Source organism: Euleptes europaea, chromosome 11, assembly GCF_029931775.1.
Source record: "Euleptes europaea isolate rEulEur1 chromosome 11, rEulEur1.hap1, whole genome shotgun sequence".
NCBI lineage: Eukaryota > Metazoa > Chordata > Lepidosauria > Squamata > Sphaerodactylidae > Euleptes > Euleptes europaea.
The window spans coordinates 22930114-22951845 of NC_079322.1; the positions used below are offsets into that span (position 1 = coordinate 22930114).

General features: G+C 46.1%; 1 protein-coding gene across 1 annotated transcript in view; it reads right to left on the reverse strand.

Annotated features, from left to right (window-relative positions):
• Nucleotides 1–21732, reverse strand: part of BMPER (BMP binding endothelial regulator) — a 195925-nt gene that overhangs the window by 61809 nt on the left and 112384 nt on the right. Inside the window, exon 11 of the mRNA XM_056857049.1 lies at nt 16208–16537. Within this exon, the coding sequence (XP_056713027.1) occupies nt 16208–16537 (330 nt within the window). The remainder of the gene's footprint in view (nt 1–16207; nt 16538–21732) is intronic.

Genomic DNA, 21732 nt, shown 5'->3' on the forward strand with positions numbered 1-21732 from the left:
TTTGGAAAGTGTCACCTGCCCCAAAATCTTGACCTTTACACCTTTCTGACTACTTGTAGGCAGGAACTTAAGTACAGCAAAATGAGATGAGTAGGTTGTACTACTTTGTGCTGCAGGTGGGAGATATGATTTTTGAATCAATCTAAAAAAAAATCTGGACAGAAACTAACCCATTGGAGAAAAGGATTCTGGCTCTGCCCAAATAGAACTTTTTGCACATGCTAGTCTTCAGTACTGAGGATATCAAACGGACTCAAGAAACTTCTCTAGGTCATTTCCTTTCCTTTATTATGATCAGCCAACACCAACATAAGTGCACTAGCTAAACACAAAGCTGTTATAGGTCATGTGTAGGGTTCCCAACTGCCCAGTTGTGGTAGGCAATCAACTAGGCTGCCCATCGACCAGCTGATGGTCAGCCAGCAGAGGCAGGAAGGGGAGAGCTATCCCCATACAAGTGCATGTTCCTGGTGCAATACTGTCACTTCCGGACACTCTAGCCATTTCCTCCCAAAACTCAATGGAAACTCTATGCAAATCGTTTTCCCCAGTCCTTCCCAAAAGAAGCTTTGGTTCCAGCTTAAACGGGAGCCATGTTTGCTGCCCCGGGGGGAGGAGGGAAGCCAGAGGGCAAAAGGGTAGGGAGACGGGGCCGGCCGGCCGACACGTGGATTTATGAGTGCACGGGAGGCTCGTGCCGGTCCTGGTCTGCCCTGCAACCGCCTCCCTACTGGCCAAAGCCGGGAGGCTCAGAACCAATGGTGGCTGAGGGCGGGAGATGGGCAGGGGCATGGCTAGCCCCACCCAAAAGGTATTTAAGGGGGTGCTGGGCCCACCCGCAGCTCACTCCATCTTTTCTTTTGGAGTCGGAACTGACTGGCTGGAGAGTCAGAGCGTTTGGTTGGTGCGACACAGAGCGGACAAGCGAGTGAGATCGGTAGCGGACAAGCGGGAGATAGTGAGGGATTTCAAAAGGAGCGGACAAGCACAGAGAGAAGAAAACTGAAGAGTGGCTGGGGTGTCAGTGAGAATCGATGGGGGGAAGGGCTGGGTGAGGTCTTGCCTGCGGCTTGGGATCGATCCTCCGTGTTATCGAGGTTATCCCGCCGCCGTCGTACACGAGGCTAACACTGGGCGAGCCGTCTCGCCGGGCGAGCCTTTCTTCCAAGGGGGAGGGGCCTGCACTGGGCGAACAGGCCTTCTTAAGGGCGGGCCTTCGTCCCATGGGGGCCAGTGCTGGGAGAGCCTCCTTATCTGGCATGCCTTCCTCCCGAAGGTGTTTGTTTGCACCGGGCAAACATTCCTCCCAAGCAAGCATACAGGGCAGATTATATCAGCCACAGGGCTGTTTATATTAGGCTTTCCGCTCCTCCTGTTGGAGGCGGCTGAGGCAATACAGCTCCTCCTGTTGGAGGAAGATAGAATTTATATTGTGCCCATATCCACCCCACTACCTGCTGTGTGTATATAAGGAACGAGCAGGGCATTGGTCTTGCCAGGAAAATCCCATCCGACGCAGCTCTTTTATTCCACCCCCCCTCACCCCTGCACATGGGATAGACCGCTCCTCCTGTTGGAGGCGGCATTAGTCATCACTCCTCCTGTTGGAGGTGACGTTCGCACCATCCCCGGGCCACATAGCCACTGCTTCTCCCCTTGCTGCCTGATTCACAGGCTTTTGTTTGCTCCATTGTAAGGAGCCAGCGTTTAACACCCCCCTTTTACCCACAATTTCCCAAGGGGAACAGAAGGGGGACCGTTGCTCCTCCTATTGGAGGCTATATTGCTTAACCCCTCGGGCTAAAGATTTCTGAGCAGGGGGCCAGTACACTTCGCAGCCTTCAGTCCAGGCTGACTTCCGTCTCAGGGTGGGGGGGGGAAGTAGCGGCAAGTGGAACATCGCTCCTCCTTTTGGGGGGGCCGATTGCAGGTTGGGGGAGCAGGGCCATACCTTGGGCGGCGGCGCTTGCTGACGCCACTTGCGGTCCCGCCAGGGTCAAAAGTACTGGTGACAGGGCAGGCTCTCGTGCTTGCACAACAGGCATTTCTGTACAGATAACCTTACTGAGATTAAAACAGAAAGGTATACACCAGTTCCAGGTATACACCATTTCCAGTCTATACGCTTAAAGGGAAGGTGTACATGGCACACCATGCCCCAAAACGCAGGGACACCCAAAAGAGTGGTGGGTCTGCTCCGCCTATTAAGGGAGGGCAGGCGCAAACAGCCGTTCGCGGCCGAGCCTGGCCCCAACTGGGCGTTTTTCCGGTCAGAGTCGTGGCCTGAGCCAGACCAGGGCTGCAGGCAGGCCCGCAGCAGCTGGCACTGGGGAAGGGAACCTGCATGTCGGCCCATCCGCCGACCAGGTGTCTGTTCCCAGGCCTAGGATCAACCCGTGTGCTACCACCCGGCAGGACACCTCATATGCCATAGAACAGATTCCCAACATGGCGGACAGGCCGAATGCCCAACAGCCCGATAGAGAGACCGCTCCCGGCCCTAGTGGCCTGGCAACATTCATAGGCCGGTTGCCCAGTCGAAAACTGGGCAGAAGTGAATCCCCTTCCTCCAGTTCATCAGATTCCAGTGCAGAAAAGCACCGTCCCAGGCGGGGTTGGGAAGCAGCAGTTCCTGCTCCCTCCACTTCTAGTCAATCTCCCAGAGCAAAGGGTGATGACTATTGGTTGTCTGCCACCTCAGTTCCGGGCCTTCCTGCATGGGCCCTTAGGCGCAGGAGGCATCAGGCAAAAAATCATGATGGCAGGGAAGCCAAAGACTCGTGGGAGCCCGCACGACTCAGCAAGGGCTCCTTTCTTCCTTCCACCTTTCTTCCTTCCACGCTTAAAGATGAAGGGGATCCGCTGAGGGAGGACATTCTCAATGGGCACTATGTCGACATATTCAGACTTAACAAATCCGATGTGGTGGAGCCGGGGATGGGTTACAGGTCATTTGATCAATGGTTGGCAGGTTACAACAGATTTGTAAGGGTGGTAACATTTGCATACCCCGAGAGGGGTTGGCACCTTGCAAATCATCTGGGCAACGTGCTAAGTGCCAGAGCTTTGGCAGGCGATACAGCCGCCATCAATTACGATGAGGCCTTTCGGAAGCTGGCCTCTCAGGACGGGAGTGCACGCTGGGACCTCAAAAATGAGAAGCTTTGGTTTATGATAGTGGGCCCATATATTCAGGGCAGGCCGTGAGGCATGCCCCGCTGGTACGTTCACCAGTGGAGCGATGACCATTGCATTTGCGGGGGGGGGGGTTGCCTGGGGGTCTGCTATTGCAGGGCATGCAGATTTGAACACTGCTGCAACACCTGCTTTGGCCACACCCACGCAAATCTTTCCTGTGTGGAAATTCTAGTCAGCCTCCCCCCTTTTTTTCAGGGGCCGGTCAGCCCCTTTCCTATGTCAGAAGTGAGCGGCGCCCCTCGACCAACAAGGCGGCATCCAATAAATTGTGGGGTGACGCACGGAGACGGGCTATCTGTACTCGGTCTCGGTAGTGCTGGTTGGGGTAACACACTTGGCCTATTGGGGAAGTCAAGGGGATTCATCACCTATTTCCGAAAGGGGCTTTCGTTAATGATGGGATACGGGCTGAGCTTACTACTGTGAGATGCCCCTCTTTTGACCACGCTCCAGGCATTGTGCATGCGAGCGGCCATGCTGCCCAGCTGGCAGAATGCGACAATAAATCGGCTTTCAGATCACTTCCCGTGCACCTGGATGGTTTCTGTCTATTCGGTTTCAAGGGATACCACCGTCACCCATTACTTTGTCGATTTCCTGTTTGAAGGAACACGGGATAGCCCGATATGTGGCAATCTGTTAACAGCCTCGGGCAATTGGCCACAGAGCCGGGAGTGCAACCAGGAGGGTTAGAGCACCACACTATCGCAGCAGCGTGTACAACAGCCTTAAGGAAGATTCTAAAATTTTGTTACAGTTCCTCGAGAATTACAAGGAAATTTCCATGGGGCAGCACAATTTTGAGGTTGGCAGTGCTGTGGGCGCTTAGGGTCACATCGTTATGACCGGCATATGAGGCTCTAATCCCCTTGCCCTGGTCTGGGCATATGACAGAGCCGCTGTGCAATTCAAGTGTTTTCTGCCTCACGTGGGGGGGGATCGGCACTGGGCAATCACGAAACTATTGCACCTCATTACTTGGCCCACTTAAATGATTCTGACACACACACATCATTCACGGTTAGGCGTGCTGGGAAGGGCTGGCTACGTCACACCGGCCATCAGAAATGACAGAAAGCCGGCTATTTTAGCGATGCTGGCCGTGATCATTGCCTGTCTCCCATGTTGTTTAAGGCAGTTGTTTAAGTTGTTTAAGGCAGCAGTGACCATCGCCTCCTTTGCGGCGCACGGGGGGTTAGACCGGGCACTTAGATTGGGGAATGCACGCAATTCCTCCACGTCAACAACACTGGCAATATGAAGGTCCACTTTGGGCCAGGGGAAATAGGGGCCATCGTTTCCGCTGCATACAAAGGGACATAGGGGCCATGCCCATGCAAGGCATACAGTACGCCCAAGAGGTGAGAGGTATTTCTTCATTCAGGCTGATCACACACCGTTGACGAGACACCAATTCGTTAGGGTTTTCTGCGCCACTATCAGCAGCATTAGTTCCTGCAGCAGAATATGGGGGACGCTCTTTCCACATAGCAACAGTTTCCTGCAGCAGAATATGGGGACCCTATTTCCGCATAGTTGCAGCACGATTGTAGCCGGCATCGGTCCGTCAGCAGAACATACGGGCCAGCATACGGCCCATTGGGCGTTGACGTTCATCGGCAAACTAAGATTGCTGCCAGCCTGACCGGGGGGCTCTTTTAATGGTGTTTATGACTTTCAGGACACTGCCGGACGATGTGGATCGTCGGGCAACCGGGGCCGGTGCTTATGAGTTTCAAGACACTGCTGGACGGCGTGGATCGGTGGGCAGCCGGGTCCTGTGTTTCAGAGTTTCAAGACACTGCTACGGTGTTTCCGAGTTTCAAGACACTGCTAGATACTGCTGGACAGTGTGGATCGGCGGGCAGCTGGGACCGGTTTGTCAACAGAACACATATAAGCCATGGGCCCTGTCGTTCGTCACTGACAGAGTTCTCTATTAATTGTGTTTGAGTTTCAGGACGCTGCTGAACGTATTGGATCGTGGGACACAGCACGGTCTTTTGGATGGGTCGGTGGGCTATTGCATCAATGGTTATAAACCAGTGGAATGGTCGGCATGCCATGACGTCAACGGTTACAAACCAGTGGTCGCTGGCGGTCAGCTGCGTACAAATAAATATGTTCGGCTTGACCAGGTTTACTTTTACTTGTGTTTATGACTTTCAGGATTCTGTCAGATGGTGTGGGTCATCGGCCACATCATCGTTGGAACAGATGGTATGCCAGGACAGCTGGATGGGACAGCATGTTGGCCTGGAACGTACAGTCTGGAGTTACTGGCATGGGCCAATGGGGCGTGGATGCTGTCGGATGGTGTGGGTCGTCAGCCACATCATCGTTTTGGAGCGGACAGTATGCCAGGTCAGCTGGATGAGGACAGCATGTTGGCCTGGAACATGCAGTCTGGAGTCACTGGCGTGCTCCAACGAGGTGTGCGGAGGCATTCGTTAATGCTGTTGTTGCTGCAGCTGGTAAAGGAGCACGGGGCCCCTCTCGCTTCAGTTCAATGGGGGAGAATTACTTTGGGAGCACAGGTAGCCTGCCGGGGGGCTGGCTGGCTGGCTTCGGCTGCGGCATGCTGTCAGATTTGCCAGAAAGAAGGCTTTGGAGAGGTGCCCGCAACGTTAAGCGCATAATGGTGGCTCAGAGGAAAGGACCGGGCAGAACGGTAATATGCCAAGGGGACATTTCCTCCCGCAGGGCAGCAGTATACTGGTGGGACTGATGCACCTCTCCAGCTGGGGCGAGGTTTTATACTCCTGGACATTCATGTGGGCCTGGGGGAATTGGCTTCAGCTGTGAAATGTGGCAGAAGCTGCTCTGGTCTGTGTGGGAAGTGGGCCCAATGCAGCTTTTTGGCGGATAGGCATGGAGATGTGTCAGTTTGGGGAAAAGCTGCCGGGTGAGGTTGCTTTCTCAGCTATGGGAACCCCAATAAGGGGGGGTTTGGGGAGAGGCTTCAAAGACATGCCCTAAAGGGAGGGTAGGTTGTCTGCCTCTTCCCAAGCGATGGGCAAAACACCCAGTGGTGTTTGTCCTGGTGTCTTTGCGGGCCATCGCCCCGGTTGCTCGCAGCAGGCTTGCTGCAAGCTGGTGGTTACACCAGGCCACATGGGGGTTGGCCTTGGCACCTGACACATCATACATGCTGTGCCACGGGGGTCGCAGCTGTTGCCAATTCCAAGTTGTGGCCTACTTTACTCCATCTTTCATTCCAATCTTTACAATTGTTTAATAAAGTTGATGTTTAATAAAGTTATGTTTTAATAAAATGTTACTTAAAAGAAATGTCTATAACTTTGTGGGCACGTCGGCATCCCCTCCCCGATTAACCCTGGGTCAGCAAACTCCAGCAGGTGGGAAGCGGGGACCTAGCAATCCTAGGCATGTGTCACTACCATAAGTTCAGAATAAATGAGATTCCCCACCACATGCCAAACTAGTCTTTTTTACATTGTTTCTAGGTAGGCTTCCCAACTGCCCAAGCCTGGTGGCAAATTGTCCACCCACAACCCTATCCTCCCACCATTGAGAAACTGAGGAGCAGGAGAAAAAAATAGCCTTTTCAGTGATACTCTATTAATTTCCCATACTCTCTATGACCTTTACCATCGAGATTAAGGTAAACTTCCAGAATGTCACCTGGAAATGATATCACATCCCCTCCAAACCCTCCCCTACCCAGGCTCACAGCATTTGCCTAGGCAGTGATGGAGACCTATTTCTAGGGGAAGCAAAACCTATACCTAGTAGGAGCATAGTAAGTGATCACATGAAATTCGCTTAGTCTAAAATCACATTGATGCTGAGAGCTTTTGCTAGAACTCAGATTCCTCCACCTTGAACTTTCTCCAGTAAAATATCCCATACAGATTATTAGCAATAACTGGTCTGTTTTCTATAACTGGAAACCTTGCCCAACAATGCCCTGAATAGACAGAGCACTGGGAGGAAGAAATGACCATCATGTATCTCTTCCTGATTTAATTATCATGATTGTTTCAATTTAGAGTACGTTAACCTGCTTCTATTAACTGTTTTGTGATCTATATCATCTGAAAAGCAGTCATTAAATACGGGACAGCAAGTGAGTAAATATGGCAGACCAGTTCAGATCTGCAAAGGACTAGATTGGAGGCAGGATTTTATTCACTACTGTTTTTCTAGCAAGCTTTAAATCATATGAAACAATGTATAGTTCCTTAGAATTTAAATATTAAATCCAGACCTATTTTTCCCAATTCACTGTGCTGTACAGCAATTCAGAACCACTGAAATACACTTTAGGTTCCAATAAGCAGCCATATGTGTTTCTTTTTCTAACTCCTTTGGAAAAATAGTGAGTGGTTATTAACCAGAATCGTAATAAAGGTGCTTTCTTCATGCTTCCTAATTGTACTGTACACCGCGTATTTTCATTTAGGCATATATGGAAAATTGAATTATTTTAATTATTTTCATTTAGGCATGTATGGAAAATTGAATTATTTTAATTATTTTCATTTAGGCATGTATGGAAAATTGAATTATTTTAATTAATTGAAACATTCACCACTGCAAAAAAAAAGAAGTTATTATGGAAATTTGAAATTCAGTCCTTGGCGAAACAATGTTTGGAACTTTTATTTGGTGTCTCCTTTTGTTGAACAGATGAGTTCTTCATTCATTTGGAGGGGAATCAGGATACAAGTAATTGGTCAAATTCGAAGCCAGAGGGTTCAACATCTGTCCCATCTGGAGATGTTCAAAATAAGAAAATTCTTTTGCAGCCTTTATAGGGTTTTCCTTTTTTTTTTTTTTGGCAAATGCTTAACTGGCTCGCTGCTTATCTTTTCAGTCTGGCAGTCTAATATGCTGGATTTGGAATACATTTATATTTGTCATACACTGAGAATCTCATGCTGGAAGCTCCTACCAAATTGTTCCATAGTTTAATTTCCACTGAAAAGGCATCCACAAATGCTGAAGATACACTAAGGACTGAATGCCAGCATTTTACAACAAGCCAGATGGATATTATACTGATAAGCATACAGTAGCTGTGCAGATAAAAGCTTTCCCAAAGGCTACAACGGTGAATATTGACCAGTGATCCCAACGGACAGGTTATACCCCTTCCAGATAAGTAATTAAAAGTAATTAATGCTGGATTCTGGGTTTTAAAAAAAATTAATTAAGAGGTAGCCAGTCCATTTGGACAGCTTCTCAAGTGTTTCGTGCAGTTCATTTAAACAAAAATAGCAATGAGCCATACAGTGACTGAAGGGAGGAAAGTCATCTCCACAACTCATGCACTTCCCTTCTCATCTTAGTGTTACCATAAAAGGCTCCTGGGTTTGGTGCAATTTGGTTATCTTCCGCCCCTTCTTAGCTAGTATAGAAGTGTACACTAGCCCTGTGGGAGGGATCTTGAATCTCATGGGTGTTCTCAGACATATTGACCACTTATCTATGGACTCTCAGTGGCTAGCTATAGCACAGGAGATGAAAAGAAATGTGCCTCATGGGGTACTGAAGTAGCTGTTTTGTAAAGACGTTATCCAACTTTAAACACAGCCCTATCGACCTACTTCCAAGCAGACCAAATGGGGGTGGGTGTTCTTATTTATTTATATTTTATATTATTAATATATTATAATATTATTAATATTAATATTTATAATATTAATATAATATATTATATTATTTATAGTCTGCCTTTCTTATGGAGGCTCAAGACGGATTGCACAATGTAAGTCAGTGTGAACAATAGGTCTTCTCCTTATTTGCTCTCCGCCACACCTGTTATGGTCTTCAGAGGGAAAGAACTCAGCTTGAGACATCAGGCCGCCAGAGGAGATGTGCTAAATAAACCAATGGTCTGGTTTCATGCAAGCAGTGGTTCCCAGCCTTCTGAGTTATGGTGAGTCACATGGCCCGGTGACCCACAAAAAAACCACAGCATGCACAAATCAATAAAACTGCAAAAGGCAGGGATCCATTTTCACAGGTTTCATGGCCCACTGGTTGGGAAACATTGATACAAGGTGTATTTGTATGATCTGGGTTAATACTTTATGCACTGTAAATATTTTAACAAACAAAAATAAGCAAACAGTGCCTGCACATTTAATAGATAAAAGACCTCTCTAAGGCAGGGGGTTAAAGACACACTGTGGTATCTCATTGAACGATTATCTTGATCTCGAAAGAAGCAGTTTATTTTTAAAAAATCTCTGCCTTAAAGTGTTTAAGATATTACAACACTTCCATATAGGGTTGCCAGGTCTCTCCTCGCCACTGGTGGGAGGTTTTTGGGGCAGAGCCTGAGGAAGGTGGGGTTTGGGGAGGGGAGAGACTTCAATGCCATAGAGTCCAATTGCCATAAAGGCCATTTTTTCCAGGGGAACTGATCTCTATCGGCTGGAGATCAGTTGTAATAGCAGATCTCCAGCTAGTACCTGGAGGTTGGCAACCCTACTTGCATAAGCATTATGCAGCTTCATTTTCATGGCTTGTAATAAATGACATAAGCTCTTGGGGAAGAAGGAGGAAGAGTTGGTTTTTATATGCCAATTTTCTCTACCTTTTTTAAGGAGAATCAAACCAGCTTATAATCGCCTTTCCTTCCTCTCCCCACAACAGACACCTTGTAAGGTAGGTGCGGCAGAGAGAGCTCTAAGAGAGCTGTGACTAGCCCATGGTCACCCAGCTGGCTTCATGTGTAGGAGTGGGAAACCAATCCAGTTCACTAGATTAAAGTCTGCCGCTCATGTGGATGTGTGGGGAATCAAACCCAGTTCTCCAGATTAGAGTCCACCACTCCTAACTACTATATCACACTGGCTCTCAGCCAGCCATAGCTCAGTGGTCTTATGCTTTGTATGTACGAGGTCCTGTGTTCAGTCTCTAGTATCTCCATTTAAAATATCTCAGATACAAGGCTGATAAATTCCTTGGAATGCCACTACCTGGTAGAGAACACAGATACAGGCAAGAAGAACTATTGGTCTGACTCAGAATAAGGCAGTCTTCTGTTTTGGCTTCCAAGCTTCCAAAATCCAGCAAGAGTCCTTTTAATCACTCCAGACCTACACGTTTACACACACTATATCTTCCTGCAACTTTATGGAAGCACTGTGTGTGTGTGCCGTCAAGTCACAGCTGACTTATGGTCATAAAGCCCATAGGGTTTTCAAGGCAAGATACATTCGGAGATATTTTGCCATTGCTTGCCTCTGAACATAAGGAGATAAGAAAAGCCCTGCTGGATCAGACCAAGGTCCATCAAGTCCAGCAGTCTGTTTACGCAGTGGCCAACCAGGTGCCTCTAGGAAGCCCACAAACAAGACAACTTCAGCAACATCCTGCCTGGGTTCCAAAGCACCTAATATAAGAGGCATGCTCCTCTGATCCTGCAGAGAATAGGTATGCATCATGACTAGTATTCATTTTGACTAGTAGCCATGGATAGCCCTCTCCTCCATGAACATGTCCACTCCCCTCTTAAAGCCTTCCAAATTGGCAGCCCTCTGCATGGGCTGAGAAAGTTCTGAGATAACTGTGACTGGCTCAAGGCCACCCAGCCAGCTTCATGTGGAGGTGTGGGGAACTGAACCAAGCTCTCCAGATTAGAGTCCACTGCTCTTAATCACTACACCATGCTGGCTTTCATGGCAGCGCTATCATAATGGAAAATGTGATGTTGCATTGCAATCTCTATTACTACAGCTCACTCAGAGCATTTGTGCTTCCAATCTTCGGATCAGGCTACTAAGCATGCATTCAATATGAGGACTTTCGGATAATGGGAAAAATGGGTTTGCAATAGACTGCAATTACACGCTCTTGAGTGCCATTTTTGTCCCAGCTCTGCCAAAACAAAGATAATGAGGCTTGCTGCAGTTTACTCTGCCAAGACAGAACAACCGGAGAGTCATATTTGAGTCAATTCAAACCATTCAAAACTGTCCTCAGGAATTCAGGGTTTTGTTGGCAGTGAAGAGACACCATCAAGATGCTTTTAATTAGAGGTTGTGAATAATGTGTCTCTTGGGTGCATTCTATAGAGAGCCACAAACTTTCTTACTTTTTTAAAAAAATCTCATAACCCTGATGAAAAAGACCAGGGCTGTTTTGCAGGGGACAAAAGAACAGGTGAATCAGCTGTGGATACGCCATCATGTGACAAAACTTCTAGGGAAAACTCAGAAGTGACATCTCTCTAGGAATTGCCGAAAACCATGAGATTACACCAGCCCTTTCTAATCACCAAAAACACCCAAAAAAATCACCCCCCAAAAAAGAGAATCTCTTCTACAAATGGCTTCTGCAGCTGCTGCATGCTTCAATGTCAGCCCATTTGCCATACCAAGCAAAACGAAAATAAACAACCATTTTTATAAATGTGCCACAAGGAGCAGCAAAATTGTGCAGTTAGTGTAGGGCACTATGAAATGTTCCGTGCACATTCCAACCAGAAAGCCTTATTTCATTTCGGATCTCTCCCTCTCCCCCCCCCCCCGCCTCTCTTTTGCTTCCTTTGCTGTTTGTCAGTCCTTGTACACTCTTTGCAGTCCACACCGGAAGAAACAGCACAAAGGTTACTTGGAAGGAGGCATATCCAACCTGCTTTATCACGTTGCAGGATGGCAATGAAATGGTAAGTGGAGTTGCTGACACCTTTCCAAGCTCTTTGGCTTCAGTGGACGCAGAAGGACATAACTCTGCTTAAGACTGACGGCAGGACTAGGGTTGCTAGCTCCAGGTTGGAAAATACCTGGAGATTTTAGGGGGTGGAGTCTGAGGTTTGGAGAGGGGAGGGACTTCAATGCCATAGAGTCCAATTGTCAAAGGGGCCATCTTTTCCAGGGGAACTGATTTATATTGCCTGGAGATCATAGAATCATACAGTTGGAAGGGGCCACCAGAGTCATCTAGTCCAACCCCCTGCACAATGCCGGAAATTCACAGCTACCTACCCCCCATCTCACACACAACCAGTGACCTCTACTCCATGCCCAAAAGAGGGCCAAGATCCCCTCCCTCTCATCATCTGCTTAAGGTCATAGAATCAGCATTGTTGAGAGATGGCCATCTAACCGCTTCTTAAAAACCTCCATGGAAGGAGAGCTTACCACCTCCCGGAGAAGCCTGTTCCACTGAAGAACCGCTCTAACTGTTAGAAAATTCTTCGTAATTTCTAGATGGAAACTCTTTTGATTTAATTTCAACCTGTTGGTTCTGGTCCAACCTTCTGGGGCAACAGAAAAAATATTAACACCATCCTCTATATGACAGCCCTTCAAGTACTTGAAGATGGTTATCATATCACCTCTCAGTCTTCTCCTCTAAAGGCTAAACATACCCAACTCCTTCAACATACCCAGCTCCTTCAACCTTTCCTCACAGGACTTGATCTCCAGACCCCTCACCATCAGTTGTAATAGCGGGAGATCTCCAACCAAACACCTAGAGGTTGGCAACCCTATGGTGGACACTTATCCACAACCAGATCTTCTGGCAAATAGATACTAACCTGCTGATTGGAATAGCACAGTGGGTCGCTTCCACATGAGTGGAAGTACTCTCCACTGGCACTCTCATGGCTGGCACTGCAGTCTGCTGCTGGAAGACAGCAGGCTACAATGCGGCTCATGCAAGATATCCCGAGCATCTGGTGGGTGGGAACATGGCCCTATAAGTCCTAACTCATTCTAGTTTGACATCCCTGGATTATCCTATCAAAACTAATGAAAGTCTTATAGTCAAGCATCCTGATCATTGATCTGTTTTTAGGATTCGGCAGTCTCGATTCATGTGTTTTACTCTACCTGCTTTCTTTACGGTAGTTACCAGATGTTCTCAATTTCCCTATTAAATCATATTTCAGATCTGAATGATGCAAGACACACATGCACACAAAAGACTCAATCCAAACACAGAAGCAATTCATTTTGGCAGAAAGCGAACCCAGACAGATGTTACACAACACCACCATCCTTTGGGGAGATGCAGAAAACCGCTTTTCTTTCGCACTCGGGGTCTAACATCACACCAGTTTTTGGTTCAGTAAGTAATTTTCGTGCAGGCCCCGGCTGGCTGGAGAGCTTGCAGGCTTTGCAAACAGTCAGAATGAGGAGGGGAACAATGTTCTTGCTCAAGCCTTCTCAATTTGTTTTGTTTTGCTAAGTTTGTTTAAGTTGGACACATTTTACTAAACTTCTTCTTTGCTCTACAAGCACCTCTGGCACGGTGCTTGCTTATTCTCAATCTCTCCTGGTGCCATGACTATAACTTTTCAAACTGTCTTCCAAAGAATCAGGGGGCTCCTCACAACTTTAATTAGGATATGATGATCTAGAGGGGGCTTAACTACTGCCATTTTATGAGATCCCAGCATCATGGTGGAGGAGGGGGTCAGCAAAACTTAAAGGTAAAGATAGTCCCCTGTGCAAGCACCCATGGGGTGATGTCACATCACAACATTTACTAGAGCCAGTGTGGTATAGTGGTTAAGAGTGGTGGTTTGGAGCGGCGGACTTGAATCTGGAGAACCAGGTTTGATTCCCCACTCCTCCACATGAGCAGCAAACGCTAACCTGGTGAACTGGGTTGGTTTCTCCACTCCTACACATGAAGCCAACTGGGTGGCCTTGGCCTAGTCACAGCTCCCTTAGAGCTCTCTCAGCCACACCTACCTCACAGGGTATCTGTTGTGGGGAGGGGAAGGGAAGGTGGTTGTAAACCGGTTTGACTCTTCCAAAAGTGGTAGAGAAAGTCGGCATATAAAAACCAACGCTTCTTCTTCTAGGCAGACTATGTTTATAGGGTGGTTTGCCATTGCCTTCCCCAGTCATCTACACTTTACCCCCAGCAAGCTGGGTACTTATTTTACTGACCTCAGAAAGATGGAAGGCTGAGTCAACCTTGAGCCGGCTGCCTGAAACCAACTTCCAGAGGGATTGAACTCAGCCTGTGAAGAGCTTTGACTGCAGTACTGCAGCTTACCACACTGCACCACGGGGCTCTTCCAGCAAAACTTACAGAGAAGTTAATTCTTTTTGCAATGGCCCATATCTAACTTAGACAACCCAAATCTGCCCTCCAGAAATTCCCAGCTTAAATGGTGATTGTGATAAAATAAAATAAAAACCTCTGCTCGGGCCAAGTTTCTTGTACATTTTTCTTCAACAAGAAAATCAATCAGAGTAGAAAACTTCCCTGAATGACAGGTTCCTCAGCATTACACCCCACCTTTACCTGCAATGTGCAGCCACAAATGAATGCTGAGCATTCTATGGCAGCGTTTCCCAACCTGACCCAAAGTGGGTGGCAAAGGTGGTGAAAGTGGGCATCAGGCGTTGGTACTTTTAATGATGTGCTCCAGTTGCCAAAGCGGCCATTTTCTCCAGGTGAACTGATCTCTATCGGCTGGAGATCAGTTGTAATAGCAGGATATCTCCAGCTAGGGTTACCAACCTGGAGGTTGGTAACCCTACCTACCAGCCATGGTATTTGACTGAAAAACAGCAAGCATCTCATGGTGCTAGTGGACCACAGTACTTGAGTAATGGGTTATGTTCCACTCGGCCCAAAAGTTACATAGGAATGCTTTAGAGACAGCCTTCTGTCCCCCTTTTAAAATGTATAACCTGTTTTTACAGCAGATGGATCTCAAAGAGGCTTTTTTTTTTTTTTTTTTTTTTGTCGTCAAGTTACATCTGACTTATGGCAACCCCTGGTGGGGTTTTCAAGGCAAGAGATGTTCAGAGGTGATTTGCCATTGCCTGCCTCTGCGTCACGCCCCTGGTATTCCTTAGGGGTCTCCCATCCAGCTACTTGCCAGGTTCGACCCTGCTTAGCTTTTGAGATCCAATGAGATCAGCCTAGCCTGGGCTATCCGCTTACAGTATGCAAAATCACATAAAAAGTATATTAATATTATAATCAAAGAGAGTATATTTTATCTACTTTGTTTCATCATAATCTTTAAGGCCAGCTAAGTATAAACTCTGTGCACCAGTGTCTGGCATTTTCTGTAGCTGCCCACAAATGTGGAACTCCCTTTCCTTGGAGAACTGCCAAAGTCTGAAGTGGGAATTTTCCCTAAAGCGTGGCTGAACATTTTATATTTGGCTTGGCTTTTAATAGCTGGTTCTATACAAGTATGAGGCATCTTCCAATCAATTCCAATAGTGTATTTCAGTGTTTCATAGATGTTTTACTGAATTTTGATCATAATGTGCTATCCTCCTTGAGACTTTGGGATGGACAGACAAATAGTGAGGATAAATATAAATGAAAATCTACAAGGACAATTTGGTCTTTTATGCAGGGACGTTTCCCCACGGTCACCCTCACCGACTGCTTCAGGGGTTCCTTTTGATTATGCATGCCTTTTTTGCCCATCAGAGGTCGCCTCGCTCTCCCTCTCCCTGCATGTTTTGCCTGTGTTTTCCAGATGCTGTTTTAGCCAGAATCTGGAAAATGCAGGCAAAACATGTGGGAAGAGTGAGGCAACCTCTGATGGGCGGATAAGGCATGCATAATCCAAAAGAAGCATTGAAGTGGTCGGTGGGGGTGACTGTGAGGAAACATCCCTGCACAGAAGGCCAATGTTAATATTTAAAACACTTGCTTCTAGGCACCAAGCAATCTTACCACTGCTCTGTTTCCTTAGATCAGCGGTTCCCAAACTTTTTGAGTCATGGAGCACTTATCAGGAGATAAATTCATCACGGAGAACTATTTTCACATAGCACCTATATACTAAACCAAATGATGCAGCAGTAGGAGATGTTTCATGGTGATATTTCATGGAGATGTTTCTCAAAGCACCAAGTGCTCCATGGAGCACAGTTTGGGAACCGCTGCCTTAGATAACAGTTTCCTTAGATAACAGTTTTCAGAGTTACCGATGCGGAGATATTTAAAATAAAACAGACCACAGCATCCCTGTTCTAGATGTTGCACTTGTTATGGTCACTGGGTGGAGAAGTAACAAGGGCACTTGTCCCAGCCCCACCTGCTTTGGTCGTCACTTTCAAAAGGTACGCTTCCAAGTCGATGTGAAAGTGCGGGGTCTCGTAAGGCAAGGATATCCGTGTCCCATTCCACTTCACTGTGAGGTGCTGATGGAGACTGACGGTGCTGCTGCCCAGCACGAGGTCTACAGATTTTGTCCAGGAGAAAGAGCGAGTCCGCCGGGCATCGTTCTTCACCAGCACCTGGAAGGGCGAGGCAGAGGAGGAGCAGTCTTTCGTCAAAACGTATTGACATGTTCCCTGAAAGTTAAATGTCCGTCCGTCAAAAGTGTTGTAGTGGGGGTCTCCAAATACAGTGCAAACTCCAGGCTCTGCAGGTGAGTGAGAAATAAAAGCACCGGTCAGGACCATCTGATGTCAGGAAAGGTGGGGTATTATACGAATACAAAGGCTCTGCCGATAATTAAGGCCACTTGGCACATGAAGGGAGAGATCCTAAGCAGGTCCACTCAGAAGGAAGTCCAGTGTTATTCAATGGAGCTTGCTCTCAGGAAAGTGTCTTTAGGATTGCAGCCCAGATATATGTTGAGGGTTAGCTACATATTTTAAAACACAGTTGGGCACTTCCATACATGCCAAATAATGCACTTTTAATCCACTTTCAATGTACTTTGCAGCCGGATTTTACTGTGTGTAATGGCAAAATCCACTTGCAAACAATCGTTAAAGTGCATTGAAGGTGCATTATTCAGTATGTGTGAAAGTGTGTGTCAATAAGATGCATGTTTGTGCTATGCAGATAAAGGGTACTTTCCCACATCCTCAACAATGCACTTTCAATCAACTTTAACAATTGTTTGCAAGTGGGTCGGCGTTTCACACAGTAAAATCCAGCTGCAAAGTGCATTGAAAGTGGATTGAAAGTGCATTATTTGGCATATGTGAAAGCACCCACAGAGTGCCAGGATTGCTTGCAGCTCTCCACCGAGTGCACTCAGTGACAAAATCAGGTTTGAAATGCATGGAGCAGCTTTTAGCTGGCATAATACAGAAGTCCTGGAGTGAACCTCATAGGTTATAATGGGGTTTTGTTGAGAAAATGCCCACATTCTAAAGGGAAATGTCCACATTTTATAAATGATCAATGAATGGTGGGATGGAGTCATGCTTTACAAACCACAGTCTTAGGCTGCAATCCTGTTAACACATATTTTGTTTTAAGTCACTGAGGTTACTTTGACTCTCAAAAGCTTATATCCCCAAATCTTGTTGGTCTGTAAGGTGCTACTGGACTCAAATCTAGCTTTCAGATGCTTTAGTGTCTCAGATATAAGATGGAGCTGTTAGCTCATATGAAAGTGTTTGCAGTGTATTTTCCCCTCTTTTTCTCTCTTGGTAAACAAAATTCCATGCACTATATAACCAACTAATTTGGAAGCTCCGTTAAATTTAAATAGTGGCTAGTCAAGTAGAAAAATGTAGATGGGGAAGAAGAAGAAGAAGAGGAGGAGGAGGAGGAGGAGGAGTTGGTTTTTATATGCCGACTTTCTCTACCACTTAAGGAAGAATCAAACCGGCGTACAATCACCTTCCCTTCCCCTCCCCACAACAGACACCCTGTGAGGTAGGTGGGAATGAGAGACTGTGACTAGCCCAAGGTCACCAGATGGCTTCATGTGTAGAATCCAGTTCACCAGATTAGCCTCTGCCACTCTTGTGTAGGAGTGGGGAATCAAACCTGGTTTTCCAGATCAGACTCCACCACTCCAAACCACCGCTCTTAACCACTACACCATGCTGGCTCTCAAGAAGAAGACAGGGAGAAGGGAACAAAATCCTTTAAAGGTTGCTTCTGTGCAAAGAAGCCCCATTGAACTCAGTGGGATCTTGCTTCTGAATAAACTGGCAGAGGATTGGGCTATAATTCCTGCTGGGCATGCAAATACTATAACTTTGGTACTAACACCACAATACTAATCATATCACTACGAGGAATCATGAAGATTGACTGAAAAGGGTTCAGATTTCCCCTTAAACATTTACATCCTGTATCTCACTCTTCCGCTAAGAAGCTCAGGGCAATTTATGTGCAATCTCCTTCCCAATTTTATCCTCACAATTACTCTACAAGGCAGGTGAAGCTAACAGACAATGACCTTTCCCGGGTCACCCAATGAGCATCGTGGCTGAGCAGATATTTGAGCCCGTCACCTTGGAAACTCAACACAGTCTCCACTGTAATTTAAAAAATCCAACGTGCATATTCTTAAAATACTTGTGCTAGAGAACTACATCCCCCAATCAGGACATCCACATCCCGAGGTCTACATCCACAGGTGTTTTGAGGATGCACACCTATTGATTACATTTTATGTGTGTGTTGCAATTGTGGTATAGTGGCTTGCATGCTGAAATGGTTTTGGGGAGACCTAAATTCAAATCCCTTCTTAACTTAAATGCACCAAGATCTTGGGCCTAAAAATAGCACATAAAACTAGTTTGAAAATCCTACAAAAGAGCATTAGGATCATCAAGGCAATCCAGCCGAGGCAAAATCCTTTAAATTCACAGGAATTAAGCTCATAGTTAAACTCCATTGAAGGAAATTAATGGGATTTTAAAATGCACGTGTTATTTTTTCCCATCAAAATATGCTCTTCTTCTCCTGTAACCACACTAAATGGAGAAGAAGAAGGAGAAGAGTTGGCTTTTATATGCCGACTTTCTTTACCACTTAAGACAGAATCAAACCAGCTTACAATCACCTTCCCTTCCCCACCCCACAACAGACACCCTATGAGGTAGATGGAGGTGAGAAAGTGTGACTAGTCCAAGGTCACCCAGATAGCTTCATGTGGAGGAGTGGGGGAACAAATCCAGTTCACCAGATTAACCTATGCCGCTCATGTGGAGGAGTGGGGAATCATGCCCAGTTCTCCAGATCAGACTCCACCACTCCAAACCACCACTCTTAACCACTACACCACGCTGGCTCTCTTAACCACTACACCACGCTGGCATAAATGGACATCATTTTGCAAATGACAGAGGTTAACTTGGGCATGGGAGCAAGCTATCTACCACCATATGCAAATACACACTTGAATGTCTGGAAATGTACGGGCAGTCTGCGATTCTGTGGTGCAAAACTATTGAGTCTGGAAATTTGGATGTATTGGCACGTGACTGGTCAGTCGACCATATTAATAAATTTGAAATTTGACTGGAAATGTCTCCCATTTCTCTTTCCCATTGTGGTTTTAAACTTTACATGTTCAAGGGCCGCTATCTTCGATCAAGAATCTAAGTAGATCACACTGTTCAGTTGTCCCTGGGTTTGGCAGTCTCTGTTTAAGAGCTCATGGTGTGGAGAATTGATACTCTAAATTGGAAGGCGCTCCGAAAAATTCTTGGACTGTTTTCGTGGTATCTAATAACCCACATGCCACAACAGAAGAGAGAGATACGATCGTATTAAGAAGTCAACCATCTTGCAGGTGAGGGGAACTGGAATTCAAGACCCGCACAATCTGTGCAAAAGGCATCAGGGGAAGGAAGGGGCCAGACACCCAAACCAGTCATGTTAATTCCAAAGTGTCCAGATGTAACATACCCTGGGGGCAGGGTTTGTAGCTTACTCACAGCAGCCAAGGAAAATATTATGTAAGCTATAACTAAGAGGGATTTGGATGCTTTCTGAGTAAAATATGACATTAAAAACAGAAAAGAGAATAATTTGTTCACACATACATAACTCAACAGAGCTCGGCTTTTAAAAACCAAAAAAAAAGAAAAAGAAACGCACAACGCAGTTAGCCAAAACATGAATTAGGTTTCAGCATCAAAGCAAATGGCTGGATTTTAAATCAAATAAGGGCAAAGTTATTAATTTGAAAGCTAGCTATATCGTATGCAGAGTTGAATTTCATCACATTCCCCATTTTGTAAAGGAAGGAAAGCATTTCCATACACTTTTATCTCAGTTGTTTTACTATATAATTTAATTATTTAGTGGCACGACAACTATTTAGCTGGACAAGATCCTACAGACAGATGAACACTTCACATACTCAACGTGACAGCATGCCCTCCTGAACTGCAATTTCTATACATTACCCCATTCGAAGTTTACTGAGCCCCTCTTATCGAGATTGAGACCTGACAGGGCAGGTGAAAGGTTTGAGATGCTCCTACAAGGGGGTAATCCTTCAACCACTCTTCAGGTTGCGGAATTTTGTTTAGCAGCAATGAAAATTCATTGCCTTAGAACAGCGTAATTGACAGATGTGACCCATCTGTAATTCTTTTTTTAAATGTTTTTAAAATGTTTTAAGACTCGGACTGTAATTCTTTGATTGTAAGACTCTATTAGTCTATGCTTTCCGTTTTATCACGTTTTGACTGGCTAAGTGCCACAAATAAACTATCTATCTATCTACTCAACATGACAGCTCAGTGTATACCACAATGTGGACAACACAGCCACATGGGGCCATGGCTCAGTGGCAGAGAATATGCTTGGCATGCAGAAGGTTCCAGGTTCAATCCCTGACATCTCCAGTTAAAAGGATCAGGTACCAGTAAGATTTCAACCTTAGACTCTGCAGAGCCACTGCCAAGCAAAGCAGATAGTACTGACCTTGAAAGACCAAAGGTCTGGCTCACGATACGGCAGCTCATGTGAACACATCTGTGCAGACATGCTTGGGATCTTTGACTGAACTAGGATTCCCAGACATTTTGTTGATAAGCATTTAAAGATGCCTGTGTATATTTCATCTGCACTCTACAAGTTTCTGCTTCAGGGAACCTTGGTATAATTCATTTCCTGCATAAAGTATAGTGTGGAGCTGCCTTTAAAGTGGAGTGCATCCAAAACTACGCAAACAGCATCATAGTAGTTGGTAGGGATGTGGCACCCTGCATTACACACACAATTACACATGACCTGTACAAATGCTTAGATAGAAGAAGGAGAAGGAGTTGGTTTTTATACCCTGCTTTTCTCTACCTTTATAGAGTCTCAAAGCTTCTTACAATCACCTTCTCTTCCTCTTCCTACAACAGACACCTTGTAAGGTAGGTAGGGCTGAGAGAGTTCAAGAGAGAGTGACTAGCCCAAGGTCACCCAGCAGGCTTCATGTGGAGGAGCGGGGAAACCAATCCAGTTCACCAGATTAGCCTCCGCCGCTCATGTGGAGGAGTGGGAAATCAAACCCGGTTCTCCAGATTAAAGTCCACTGCTCCTAACCACTACACCATGCTGGTGCACACATCTCAAATGTCTACTTAAATAGTTCATACCATAGGTCAATTTATATAGTCAACTAATAGGACTCCTGGAAAATACTAGAGTTTGCAGTTTTAGTAATCTGCGCATATCTGAGCACAAATAACGCACTTTCAAATCCTACTGATTTCAGTGTTAATGGTCTGGGAAGTTTTTAATTCTCTTCCATTGAATCCAGTAGGGCTGAATTCTTATGATATTCTTATAACAATTCTTAGGGGAATTCTTAGGGGAGGGTCTGTGGCTCAGTAGTAGAGCATCTGTTTGGCATGCAGA